Source organism: Lissotriton vulgaris, chromosome 6 (genome assembly GCF_964263255.1).
Source record: "Lissotriton vulgaris chromosome 6, aLisVul1.2, whole genome shotgun sequence".
NCBI classification, from domain to species: Eukaryota; Metazoa; Chordata; class Amphibia; order Caudata; family Salamandridae; genus Lissotriton; species Lissotriton vulgaris.
The window spans coordinates 760,412,092-760,426,341 of NC_141694.1; the positions used below are offsets into that span (position 1 = coordinate 760,412,092).

General features: G+C 40.2%; 1 protein-coding gene across 1 annotated transcript in view; it reads right to left on the minus strand.

Annotated features, from left to right (window-relative positions):
- RFX6 (regulatory factor X6) overlaps window positions 1-14,250 on the minus strand; it is a 465,451-nt gene that overhangs the window by 126,557 nt on the left and 324,644 nt on the right. The window contains exons 10-11 of the mRNA XM_086925262.1: window positions 13,690-13,739; window positions 9,484-9,643 (exon numbers count right to left, since the gene is read on the minus strand). Of these exons, the coding sequence (XP_086781388.1) occupies window positions 9,484-9,643; window positions 13,690-13,739 (210 nt within the window). The remainder of the gene's footprint in view (window positions 1-9,483; window positions 9,644-13,689; window positions 13,740-14,250) is intronic.

Consider the following 14,250-nt stretch of genomic DNA (forward strand, 5'->3'; position numbering starts at 1 on the left):
TGGCAGCAGCCGCCGAGACGATTAATGCAGAGGTTAATACCATTGTCAATCTGTCCCTCTTCACAGCTAACGTCCCTCAGTCCTGGAAGCCGGCCAGGATCCTATCACTCATAAAAAAGCCATCATTAGATACTCGCAGTCCAGGTAACTGCTGACCTATTTCTCTTTTACCTGGTCTGGCAAAAGTGTGTGAGAAGGTTGTCACCAAACGACTTACAAAGTTTGTTGAAAGAGAGGGTCTGCTGCATCCCACTCAGTCAGGGTTCAGAGCAGCTCATAGCATGGAATCGGTGCTGGTGGAGGTTGTGGAGGCCATTCTCCTGCTTTGACGTCGGCGTGAGGGAGCATTGATTTTGCTTGACCTCTCGGCGGCGTTTGACACTGTTCCCCACTCTTTTCTTCTTTCATGTCTGGCCAGGATAGATGTGTCGGGGACGGACTGGAATTGGCTCAGGTCCTTTCTCGAGGGTCGGGACCAGCAGATCTGGCTGCCTCCCTCTGCCTCTCTTCATCAGGCTATGACGACCCTCAGGGGTCCTTCTTTTTAATATCTATGTGACCCCCTTGGTCTATTTGGCTGAGAGTTTGGGAGCTAAGGTGTTGGCTTATGCCGATGACACACAGCTGCTCTGTACCTGGGACAGGGGTGACAATTATGTTACCGGAGTTCATCATTGTCTCTCCTCCATTTTCAGGTGGCTCTCAGGAGCACAACTAAAATGTAACGAGGAGAAATCTGAGATTCTGCTGTTTGGTAAATTACCCTCTAGGTTTAGGGAAACTCTGTGGCCACCTGGTTTTCCCTTGCCCCGCTCTGAAGGGAAGCCGGCGAAGAACTTGCGGTCTGGTTTGACGAGAGTCTTTCCTTCTCTTGCCACATTACGAAGCTCGCTGGCACCTGCTTTGGCCTTCTCAAGACGCTAAGAAAATCCTTTCCTCTCCTGCCTCAAGCAGCTGAAGAAACGGTCACTTGTGCCCTCATCCTGTCTCAGCTGGACTATGCCAATGCACTTTACATTGGCATTCCTGGTTACCTGATTAAAAAACTTCAGGTTGTCCAGAACTCTGCAGCCAGACTTCTGTTGGGCATCTCTTCCAAGACATAGCCTGCGCTCGCTCCATTGGCTTCCCGTAGCAGAACGGGTACATTTCAAATCGCTGGTGCTAGCCCACCGTGCCCTTCATGGCACTGGCTCGTCCTACCTGCAAAAGTGTTTTACTTTCTATGTGCCCTCAAGACTGTTGGGATCGGCTTCCCTCCGACTAGCAACGGTTCCCCGATTTCAGCTCCAGAGGTTGGGAGGCAGGTCTCTGACTCAGTGGGCTGCGGTAGCTTGGAATGCGCTTCCCCTGGCTCTAAGTAGTATTGAAGACATGTCTGCATTCAAGAAAAATCTCAATACACATCTTTTCATCTGCTAGTTTCCTGCTCCCCTAAAGTCATCGCTCCGGGACACTCATGAGTAGCCGTGTGTGTTACAAATTCAATCAACATAACATAACGTTGATGCTTTAGACCGAAACCGGTCCCAGGAGGCTTGTTTCCGGTTTAGGGAGAATCTGGCTTGGCAGTTCGGGTTGTGGTGTTCCCATGGGGAACAGGGTCTAGACTGATTTGTATATGGCTGGGTCCAAACTGGGGTGGCGTTGTGAGCAAAAGAACAATGGATTAAACCCAGATCTTTGTGACTGGGGGTCACTGTTTGCTTTGTTCAGAATTCCGTCCGTCAATTGTTTTTTTTCCTATTGGGCATTTGACACTGGCGCTGTGTATTTATGGATACATTTGGACCATCCTACTTTTGATCTGATTTACACTGGGGTCAGTCATTTTGTCCAAGCATACAGATCTGAGGATGGTCTTGCTTATAAATTAACTTAAAGACCGAAACATCAACGCATCCTCCGCTTCTTGCTCCGCACATAATCATGTGCTAACTTAACAACAACTCAAGCAAACACGTGAACACCTTAAGTTATGAACACTATTCCATGCAAGAGTGGATTAGCAAATATAAGTACCATAGCATTGTGCGTTTGATTACTGTTCTACTGCTGGACATATATGAGCATATGCTGCAATTGAACCCCTCATGTTTTAAGTATTGAAATAACGCGACAGTCAATGTTTAAATGTATTATTAATAACATATATACAAATACATGTACGCAACAATTGATTTATTCATGTATCATTTTGTATTAAGTCTACAGTAATTGCTAGTGTGACGTCTGATTTTGGGTGACCTTATTCTTAAATATTTGCTACAATTAGGTGTATAAGCAATTCTTTTGGGAGCAGCCATTTATTTTGATTTGACAAATAGACAGCAAAAACCCAGGATTAGAAAATGATGCCCGTGAAGAGCAATCAATACATAATTTCTGACCTTGTCTATAGTTTCCAGCTGTAGAAAACATTCATGATTACATTGACGTAATACAATTCCTAGTTTAATAGGTGGGTTTACATTGTTACTCTAGAACCTTTTACCAAGTGCAAAAGACCATTTCCTACCCGTTTCTCTATTAAGACCTCATTTAATTAACGGGGAATGGGAACCTCTAGTTTATAGTAAGCCATATATTTTCTACCTTTTTTGCTCATCTAAGAATTGTTTTTACTAATAATAAAAATAAAGAAAATGTGATGAGATCGAAAAAAATATGCTGTTTTCACCCTCCACCAGCACAGAGTATCCAAGATGAATAAATATGATAAACGGAGAATGATGTGACCACAATAACCATAAAAACGAATACGTTTCTGGGTCTGGAATTGGGCAAAACACATGGAACCCCGATTTAACGGGTCAAATAGTTTTTTACGCATTTTCAGGACCGTTTCTGTGGACATTTTCCTCCTGATTTCAGCAGGTTCATAAGGTGTCACGTCATGCTTTCCTAAACCTGGAAAAACATGTAAATGGGTGGTATCCCCCCATGGGGTTACTACTTCACATATTTCTAACAAGGCCCTAAATACACCTAGACAAGAGAACCAACAGCACATGTAACATTTGATTTATACTCGTTTAAAGTTATCTGTGTGTGGCACGATTACACAAAAGTAGACTAAATAAATATTTTGAAATTTGTCCGTTCACTATGTTTGAAAATGATGCATTTCCCACAGATCCATGCTTAGAAAAGCTCATCCAGGCTTTCCATTTCTGCTGAATTTTACAGATAAAATTTGGAAACAGGCAGAAAACCACTTACATCTATCTCTGTATTCATTTTTAATAAATAATAAAAAATAAATAAATGTATTTTTGATTAATTTGCAATGCTGTCAATCATGACTGCTAGATCAATAGATGTACAATGCCAATAGATGGAAGATCAAATACGTATTGAACGTTTGTTGAATGAGTTACGAAATGAATGAATCTTATGGGTATAACCTACCATTAATATATAGGCTACACAACTGACCATTTATCACGGATGGCAAATGAATATTTGACAGTTTCACAAATCCCAAGTGAATTTGCAGGACACATTAGATACCATTTAGGTAAAGATTGTTCTCGCCATGGAAGAATCACTCAAATAAGGCAAAGTAGTCATGTTGCTACTTCCTGTGTTGATACCCGAGGTGCATTCAAGAGACATCAGACATGATGGGCCCGATTCACAGAACTAACTTAAGACAAAATCCTAAACGTACTACCATTTTGGTATTCACAGAAGGCACTCACTCATTTTGGTATTCAAAGAAGGCACTTACTCATTTTGGTATTCAAAGAAGGCACTTACTCATCAATGAGTAAGTGCTTTCTGTGAATACCAAAATGAGTAGGTTACTCAAAATGAGTAGGTTAGTCAAAATGAGTAAGTTACTCATTTTGGTATTCACAGAAGGCACTTACTCATTGATGAGTAAGTGCCTTCTGTGAATATCAAAATGAGTAAGTGCCTTCGGTGAATACCAAAATGAGTAAGTGCCTTCTGTGAATACCAAAATCGTAGTAAGTTTAAGATTTTGTCTTAAGTTAGTTTTGTGAATCGGGCCCGATGTACGGAGCCTTTTTTCGGACTCCATCGGCCCGACTGCAGAATTGGACTGTTTACGACTGTAAATAGTACTTTGGTATACACATATCACAAACAGGGATTCGGTAACACATTACTGTAATGTAATTTGATTTGGCAACCAAAATCCAAATTGGTATTTGGAAGGGTTTTTAGTTAGGGCTTCTCTTCCTAAAACCAATTTGTCTTTGTAGGTATTAATATTTTGGGACAAATTCCAGTTGCAAAACGGTAACCTTTTACTGAGCACTGAAACGTTGAGAATGCTGATAAAATATTTTTAAGAGTAGGCATTCATTCTATGGACCACAGTCTACCCCTGAAAAATGTGTGTTCCAAATTTCATTTTATTTGTAAAACGCATCCTGTTTTCTCTTAAGAAAAATGGGTTGCAGTTTGAAAAAATGCTTTATTTACAAAGATTCACATACATGGTGGTCTGCTGACCTCAGCAGGCCACCATCCCTGTGCTGCCTCCGGTTCATAGTAGGTCCTTATTTGTGACCTACCTCCTTAATATTGATGAGGTAGGTCGAATTGCGACTCACTTTGAATCAGGTTTTTGTGAACTGACTATTACTACATAGGTCGGTTTGCAAAAACAGAATGGATTCAGTTATAGTTGGTGCACAATTTGCGCCCCTTTTTTTACAAAATCCATTCTTAGTACATCTGACCGCAATTTGTGTTGACTAAAATAAGAGAGACCCAGCACTTTTGTTTCATCCGTATGTTTTACTATTAAAGTTTGAGCAATACAAGCTATATGTCCTCACATCATTCTGCAGATGCCAGAACACCATAGAAACACGCAGTGCTTAAATTGTGTTAGTGTTTGCTGATACAATGCACTGACAGTCATGCTTGGGGGCGTGGACAATCGGAGTAGCCAAGCGTGATGTAAATGCCATTAACATAACATAACATAAGCAAAATAACTAAAGCTGCAAACTTCCACCCAAGATTTATCAGATCTACTGAAATATGCAGCTCATGGCCTAATCTTAGCACAACTAAACTTTGGAAATTATGTACTATGAGCTCTTAAACCTCCCACCCTCTACCTCCTGAAAACAGTAAACTTTGCTGCTAAACTTCACTCCTCTGCTACAAATATGATCATATCACCTAGATTCTCATTTACCTCCACCGGCTCCCATAGAGCTAAGATTACAGTTTAAACTAGAAAGCCTAGCTCACAAGGCTGTTCATCCAAATTTACCTCCCAACTCTGTCAAATTATTTAGTGGCTGGAGGCCTTCAAAACAATGCACGCCCAACGCCAATTCTTCTCAGGAACTGGCACTCCCCAGTGGAGCTCAGAACCAAAACCACCTATCATTCTGAAAGTACATAATGTCCCCTTGTTCAATCTCCACTTAAAACAGAACCCTGTGTTTCTTTGTTTGAATCTCTCCCCATGCACTTGTTACCTCTCATTGAATGTCACGCGACTGCAATTGTACTGCATCATGCCCGCCGCACTCCACCAGACCCACTGAAACTATGTTTAAATGTTTTAAATGTCCAACATGTACTAGACTTTTGAATTTTACCTCACCTTTGTATGTTAAACTGCTCAAACTGGTATTTGGTCTATTGACTTGTACCTTTGATTGGTGTCATTGTAATGGTAAATGCCTCTTTTCTTAGTTTTGTCGCCTGTTCATTGTACACTCACCGTTTGTTGTCTGTTGTAAAGTGCTCACATAACTCACAGTTTAATAAGATCATAAGAAACTGTTAAATAATAAAAGTCATTATTATCCTCAAAGGATGAAATGCGGAGTCAATCCGCCATATCCAATAAAGTGACCTGGCAGTTCCAAGCAGCCCAGCACGTTATCTTGACCTTCAGCAACTGCTGTACTATTTGCATCTTACAGTTGTTCTTTGCCACTGACCGATGAAGCAGTAATGAATGCTATGTAATGACCACCAAGGATGAACATTTTCTAATCATGAGAACTTTAACCACACCAGACGTGATGGTTTACGTAGTAAAGACAAAGGCACCTTCTGCAAACAAATTTAAGATATTATGATTAATTTTTTTAGGAATGCGATTTGAAAGGAAATTATGATTTCTTCGGATGAAAGGGCCCAATCCAGAAATGCACAGAGAACGATGATATATTAGAATCATAGTCTGGATTACAAAATTGGAGCATATATGCCTCAGAATGTGCACTTATATGGGGTAACCTAGTTGTGTGAAAGACAAAATGTTGCAAGTGAAATATCAGATTAATATTGAAGAAACTGATAAAGTTGTGGCTTGATTATAGCCTAATAGCTCGCTGCTGAGTGCTATACTGGTTGTTAGAGGCCCTGAACCAAGTTATAGGCCTGAGCTCATAATGAGGGAGAGGGCCTTTAACAACTAGTATAGCCCGAGGCAGAAGGGCCATAAGGCTATTAGAACATTCCAACCACTACGGGTAGAATGTTGTAAACAAAAAAGGACAAACAGGAAGACAAACATTGGAATGTTGGTGCTCTGGGCTTATAGCAGTCATTATAAACCAGGAGCTACTCCATTGTCAATGGAGCTCTCAACATTCTAATGTCCTAATAAACCTTGTTGACTTTTTTCATATGGCACATGTCAGGGGACGTTTCTTGTGTAGAACATACCTTGGTTTAAAAGAACAAGACTTGCTGTTTGAATATACTAGCACTACAAATTCAGAAAAAGAAGGAATAGATTCAGGTTAGAGATATGTGAGTGTAGAGAAACAATTCAACATAGATAATAAAGTTGCCTGTTGTAGGGTAGGTGAGGCTTCATACATGCTCTGTGGTGCCAGTGATTAAATTGGATGTCATCATAGTGAACTACAGCCTTGTTAAGAACCGTTTGGGGGCTTGCTTTTGTTGTACCACCTACCTATTTCAGGACAGGATTTCAGAATTTATGGCCTACTTAAGCGTATATCCCAGGGGCACTGTGGTAGGTGGATCCATGTAAAGAATATAAGATTGGAATAATGTTACTAGTTATGTAATTGGTTCCATGTTGTAGACTAAAATGAGTAACAGCCTTCACTTCTATTATGATTTATTGGCAACAGCCTGGAGAGTCGTGATCCTCCCTGGCCAGCCATGCTCCAACTTGCATCAGTGGAATTTCAGTCTCTCCAGGACTCAACATTTCATAGAATATCATAGATTAGGTTTCTTTTCTACAACCTTAGAGGAACCACTAACCCACACAATACTACGCATAACTACATTTTACTCTCACTTTACAGGCATTTAATAGATCTGCACTGTATAGCACACTTCAAAAAGAGAAGCAACAAAGCAAGCCGCTAAAGGCAGTCAGGAGATGCTTTTCTGCTCCAAAGACATGGAATATGTAACAGGATGCGTTGCTTTATCGTCAGCGCTAGGATTGTTCTGGAAAGCGAAACAACCTTTATAACGCGACTTTTACATCGCATGTCATTACAACGCAACCATTACATCGCATGTCCCTACAACGCATACCATTACAATGCATGTCATTACAATGCAGTCATTACACTGCATAACATTACAACGCATACCATTACAACACATAGTACCCTTACACTATCCAACACTTCCCCTACTGTTGCAACCCCTGGAGTTAGAATTGTAAATTTTACCCCAACACTATCCAACACTTCCCCTACTGTTGCACCCCCTGGAGTTAGAATACTAATGTTTACCCCTAAACTATCCAACACTTACCATAAATGCAATGTGTTGGTATGCGTTGTAATGGTATGCGTTGTAAAGGTAGTATGCAATGTAATGGAATGCCTTGTAAAGGATGTTGCGATGTGAAAAATGGATTGTAAAGGCATGCGTTGTAAAAGTATGCGTTGTAACGTCATACAACCTGCTGGAAGATTCCCTAACTTTGACAGAAACATCAAGATGCTGCTAGTTGAGATATACTATGGGGTTTCTGCAATGGCTCCATGTCATAGGGACACACTGCTCTATTCCTAAGTTTCTAAATTCCCAGTTAAGGGTCATAGTAGTCTGGTAGTTTACATCAACTGGTTTTATTGATCGGAAATGACACTACAAAGGCTTGGAAGCATTAATTGTTAACCAGAACACATGTAAGGAATATTTTGCCACTGATAACGTGTAGTCAGCCCATAAATTTGCACCCCACACATCCTTCAAATATATATTTTAGAGATGACTGACGTTCAAGTGGTGCATCGTTTGATCCTAGGTAAGTACAATTATGTTAAAGAGCATATCTGACACATCCTCAAACTTAGAAGAAATAGAACCACAAATTCGAAGTATATGTGAGCAGGTGCCTCATGGGATATAGGAAATGGAACCAAGGCAGCTGATGCTAAATCCGAGGTACAAGAAAAAAAATAACAGGCTATTGAATGTGCTGTGAATCAGGTATAGTAGAATGGCCTTATATCTTGTAGTATAACTCATAAATTCGTTTATTTATAGGCTATTAAGATACTGAACATATCTTAATTTGAATAGCCTAGTACTGATAAGACCTTTTCCCAATAGATTACAGTTGATGCACACATCCATGTGTATTGTTCTGCAAATAGAGGCATTGGGTTAGTTGGTGGTTACTTAAATGGTTGTTGTTGTTGTTATGCTGCTGACAATCACCGGTGTCAAAATAGCAATATTTCCTGTGGATTGTTGAATATGTTGAGATATATTGCAACGGTTGGAACACAAGCTATGGACACAAACTCTCGTCACTGACCTTGGAGAAAAATCTAACAAATCATCATGTGAAGGAACGTCTTAAATTCATCATGTTTAAGAATGATCAAACTTTGATGACGTCAGCAATTTGTTCACTACTTTTTTTTAAAGAAATTTAAGTTACTACTCCTAATGTTCACATCAGCATAATTCATTGGATTTGATGTTAATTTCATATTTCATTCACAGTATTTTTCACAAACTGATTCCGAGAAAGAGTTTCTATACTGAACGGGTTCTTAGTAATTTTCAATTTCACTTTACTCTATCTTCCAGTGAGACTGGTAGCATACTTCGGTATTTACTTTTCGAAATCTACATATAGGCCTGCTTGCCTTAACCCCTTCCATGCTGGTGACGAACCCCAGCCGTCACGCTCTGCGGCGCTCGTGTGCTGATGACGGCTGGGGTTCGTCACGGCCCCGCCCTGTTCTTTTGTTTACCGCAGAGCGGCGGAAACGGCCCAGCATGGAAGGGGTTAAGTCATGTAATATTTGGTGTCTGCATGATTCCAAATGCACGTCATATTCTGATGCTGATAATTAGTTCAGGGAGTGGTTGGAGGACTTCCTTCACCTGATGGTACACTGGAAAAGTTGCATTCATCAACGTGCACTTCATCACCTCACTGCCAATGCTAAGTGTGGACTAATATGATTTCTGACACTAGCAATTCAAGGTATGTAAATGGTATGTTTTTATCAGCAATACCTGTGCTAGATGCAGGAACGAAGTTTGTCGTTTTAAAGAAGACACAAATCTTCGGGCAATCGGCAATTTCTTTTCAGACAGGGCATCTGGGAGATTGTCCAGGGATGAAGAAATCCACTGCTCCCAATGTTTAGCAAAATTTCTTATGTCTGCAAGCAAACTTAAAAAAGCATAAATACATTCAGAAAATACAGAATCTGCCATCAAATATTTAAATACATCAAACCATGCGTAGAAACTGACGCGCTGCACTTTACAGTTATCATTTTTAAGTTTAAAATGACATTTTATTGAAAGTTAAAGATCGCATAATGCAAGAAAGCATACAATACAATTCAAGATTAGTCTTTAGCGAAAAAGGAAGTAACTATGGAGAAATAATCAATCCGAAAGAATTTAATAATGAATAATAGTCAAAATACAAAAAAACGGAAAATGAAAGGTATGCAAAATAAGGTCGTTATAAGTAAACTTCTATGAAGAAAATCATCAGATTTGAGTTATTTTTCACCTGGGATATCAACAGAAATACTCACATGGTATATATTTTCTTCACTAGGTTACTTAAGTACCCTTGGGGCTATGAACAGCTAAAGATTAATATTGATCATGTTGATTGATCTCCTCAATAACAGTGTATTTTATGTAAGTGCACTGACTTGTTTTGAATCTGCCTGGCACTGGAAGATTTATGGAGGGCGGTGACGAATACCCTAACTGGGGTGATTAAAAGGGAGGTCCACTGGACACCTGGCCATTGCCTCCTACACTTGTACCCGCATGCTGCCAAGACTAAGGTAACTAGTGGGTTTCAGGATCTAGCGCTTCTTCTGGTTAAGAATGAAGTCACCAGGAGTTGGAAAGCTCCAAGAGGACCCAACCACGAGGGATGGAAAAAAGAAGTCCTGCAATGGGCAGATTTTGAGGGTGCTGTAGGTCTAAGGGTAGCAAGACAGTGCCCGAGGTCCCTTGAGACTGCCAGGTCATGGGAAGCATTAGTGGAAGAAATGAGACTCCCTGGTCTTTCATGTCATGAAGATGTGTTAGACGCCCCCTGACTGCATATACAGGGGCAGATTTACGAGAAAGTGACACATCTATAGAGATGCGTCACTTTCCTTGCGTTACCCTAAAAAAATTTTGCACCGCCATGGATGCGCCGTATTTACAATACGGCGCACCATGGCGGGAGTATTGAAAAATGCGTCAGAAATTCTGACGCATCTGTTGGGGCAAAAGTCACGTATTGCTGGAGTCGTGTCGCAAGCACGACGCAACTTCAGCAAGGCATTTTGTGGCCTATTCCCACTACACTGTGTCACTCCTTATGCCTGCTTCAAGCAGGCGTAAAGTTTTGACGTAGTGGAGTCCTAAAAGTGATGCAGTGAAATCTTGTAGATTTCACTGCTTCACTTTTACGAGGCTTTCCTGCGTGGGAACGCCCCCCAGCATACATTATACATGACGCATCTCCCTAGATTAGTCAAGTTGTAATTAGGGTGCATTGTTTGCGCCACCGTTGCATCAAAAAAGTGTTGCAATGGCAGCACAAAGAGGCGCAAGGGGCTTGTAAATCTGCCCCACAGTGTGTAAGATCCTTGCTTAGAAGCCGACTGGAGAGGGCGCATGGGACTCATGGGTACGGCTCGATATATTTGCACAGTCCGGACGAGGATATCCCATCTTTGATGCTGTGGTTTTTATTTATGTATTATTAATCTGTGCTATACACTTGTGCTCCTTCACTGCTTGTCCTGAACCATGGGGATCTACTCATGATCGCGGGGGGAGTAGCCTATCAATGTATTGATGCCTATTATTCCTGTACTGTGGACCATGTTTACATCAAAAAGCAATAAAAATGTGTTTAAAAGTAATAATGTAAGTGCACTCATTTATGTTTTTCCTGTGCAAGTGCCCCTACGTGTGTTGTGCGTGCTGATGTGTTTTTAGAGTCTTTCCTTTGCTTATTAATTGATATCCCTGTTAGGAAGATTTGACTTGCCCCAGAGGGCAGAAATGAGCTGGGTTTGCAGCGGGGTCTCAAAGGACACCACAGCTGGATTGGACAGCCAAGCATTTAGGCCCACATGCATCGGCTTTTGCGATTTCTAAATTGCGAAAAATAGCGATTCGCAATTTAGAAATCGCAAAAGCCTATGCATGAATATTTTGGCATTTTTTTGCAATTCGGTAAAAATCACTATTTTTACCGAATCGCATAAAAAATGCGAATTTACAATTACGAATTCGCAATTCCCATTCATTCCTATGGGCCAAAATGCCTATAGGAATGAATGGGAATTGCGAATTCGCAATTTGAAATCGCAATTCATCAATCCATTTCAAGGGTGGAGAGGGGGGTCTAAATGACCCCCCCCTGCACCCATGAAATGTACTTTTCAGTAGAAGTTACATACACACATGTCCTAAGGACATGTGTGTCTGTAACTTAACAGTTTAAAAAATGCATTTTTGTGCATTTTTAAACAATTTCGCAAATTACCACGAGGTTGAACTTCGTGGTAATGTGCACTTCCAAATTGAAAAATCGCACATTTTTGGGAAATGATGCATAGCATTTAAGAAATCGCAAAATTGCGATTTCTTATATGCTATCGCAATTTTAGAAATCGCAAAAAAGTTGCGATTTCTAAAATAGCATGATGCATCCCAAACAGCACTTTTGGAATCCCAAACGGCCGATTTTAAGGAATCGCACTGTTTGCGACTCCAAAAATGCTTGATCCATGTGGGCCTTAGGGATTAACACAGAGAGACGGGACCCAGAAGGTGAAACCTGCCTATTTTATACCCACAAATACCTCAATGTATAGAGCAGTCTAGGTGTTCTTTCTATCTTACGGTTTGATAATGTGTTTTAAGATCCCCCTGCATATTAAGTATTAACTATTAGATCTGTTGTGTATTGATTACTTGGTGTTATTTATTACCCCTTCGAATGCTATGGATGGATTTTAAAGGATGTATATTTGGATGTAATTCTATGTATTTGATATGGTTTTCAATGAAAAAAAAAAAATTTAAAATGTATTGCGCAGTCCTTCTGAGATCCTTCTTTTGCACTTGCACTTTGTTGTGTACATCTTCCTACCTTCTGCCTGCCCTGGGTGACTTTCTTGTTGGATACCAGACTTTTCTAGTAAGCATCAAGCTTTGCAGCAAAGTCGCTTGAACCTGCTGTAGAATTGAACCACTACAGTGTTGCTTTGCAGCAATAACATTCTGGGTAAAGGACGTGTACCTCAAATACATTTCAGAAACCACTTTTTTATTCTCACGCATTGCTGTCTATTATAGTATTTGACCCTTTTACTCTTAGGTTTATCTTTCCATTTAGGTACTAATGTGAAAATCCTAGTAGTACTCATTGATGTGGATAATGTGGCTGACAGAGATTAATACTATAGTAAGTATTTATTTTCTTTCAGCTGAGCTGTGTACAACCTGTGCGCCTGGACGTTCTATCAAACAGCATAGCTCAGAGATAAATGGAACCCGGGTGCACCCATACCTTTTTGATTGAACCCTATGACACCATATGTAAAAGATCCCTGTTGCCAACATTGGAGCCCAGTAACCTTTGAGTGCCGTGGCACCCTCTGCCCTGGATTTCTCAGATTATTGCGATTTTATTTTATCTGAACTAACCGAGTGGCATCATTTGAGAGGATTTCATAATAGGAGCTAGCCCTAGTTTTAGGGATAGGCAATACATTTGCTTCACTTTTTACATTTTTCCTTTCCACAAACATTTGGTGGTGAACTATGGATAAATACATTTTATTTGAGAAGCTAGCACAGTGGCAAAGGCTTTTCCCTATCATCAGTCAGTAATAAATACCTTCCCATTCATGTGTTATCCAAAAAGCCACTGGTCACTATCCTAGTGAAATTATGACAATTAGGAGTCTGGAGGACTAGTTTGCTCTGAATGCATGCTGCAATACATCTAATAAAGAAAATACAATTTATTACCGCAGAAAATACCCAGAGAGAAAATGTTCTTCCTTCTTAATATTACTAGTAGTATTGCTTGCATACAGTATGGGCAGACACTCCTATAAGCCAACGTAGTTTTCATATCACATTTTTTTTGGATAAAGGGTTCTGCGTTTCATACTGTCTAGTTTACCTAAACGGTTCTTATAGGTAAACAATTATAAGTATCAAGTACAGACTTACCTTTCTGGCATTTCTTGCATTGTTGCTGGGATGAGAACATCTGTAAGAACCTTCAACAAAGAAAATACTTAGATATGTGTTGCTTAATACTGTATGATGTGTTGTGCTAGTCAGAAGACAGCAAACGTTATTTGTGCACAATTACACATGCATGTTTCAAAGAATAATCTTATTATTTAAGCTGTCAAATGCAACATATTCAAAATATTGAAAAAGCACACATTTTTAACAGAACAAGAGAAAAAAGGTGTGATCCTTCATACTGCACAGCACATGACAGGCTTATTGATAATGGATGGAGTCAGAACGCATTTTGGGTATACATGACAAGGAAATGTAAAAGCCTATACCCTGAATTAGCTGAGCTATAAAATTTATAATTAAACTAAGGCTTTGTGTGACTTTTTACCTCTATATCTGCAAATATTTCCCACACCTTGCCTCCCTCCCTTTTCATAGGGAGCCATAATCCCTGTTTACACCCCTTCCCTAATGCTCTCCCAATCCACTCTGAAGCTATATAGCCAGCTAAGCCCACAGAAGCACTTTACATTGCAAAGG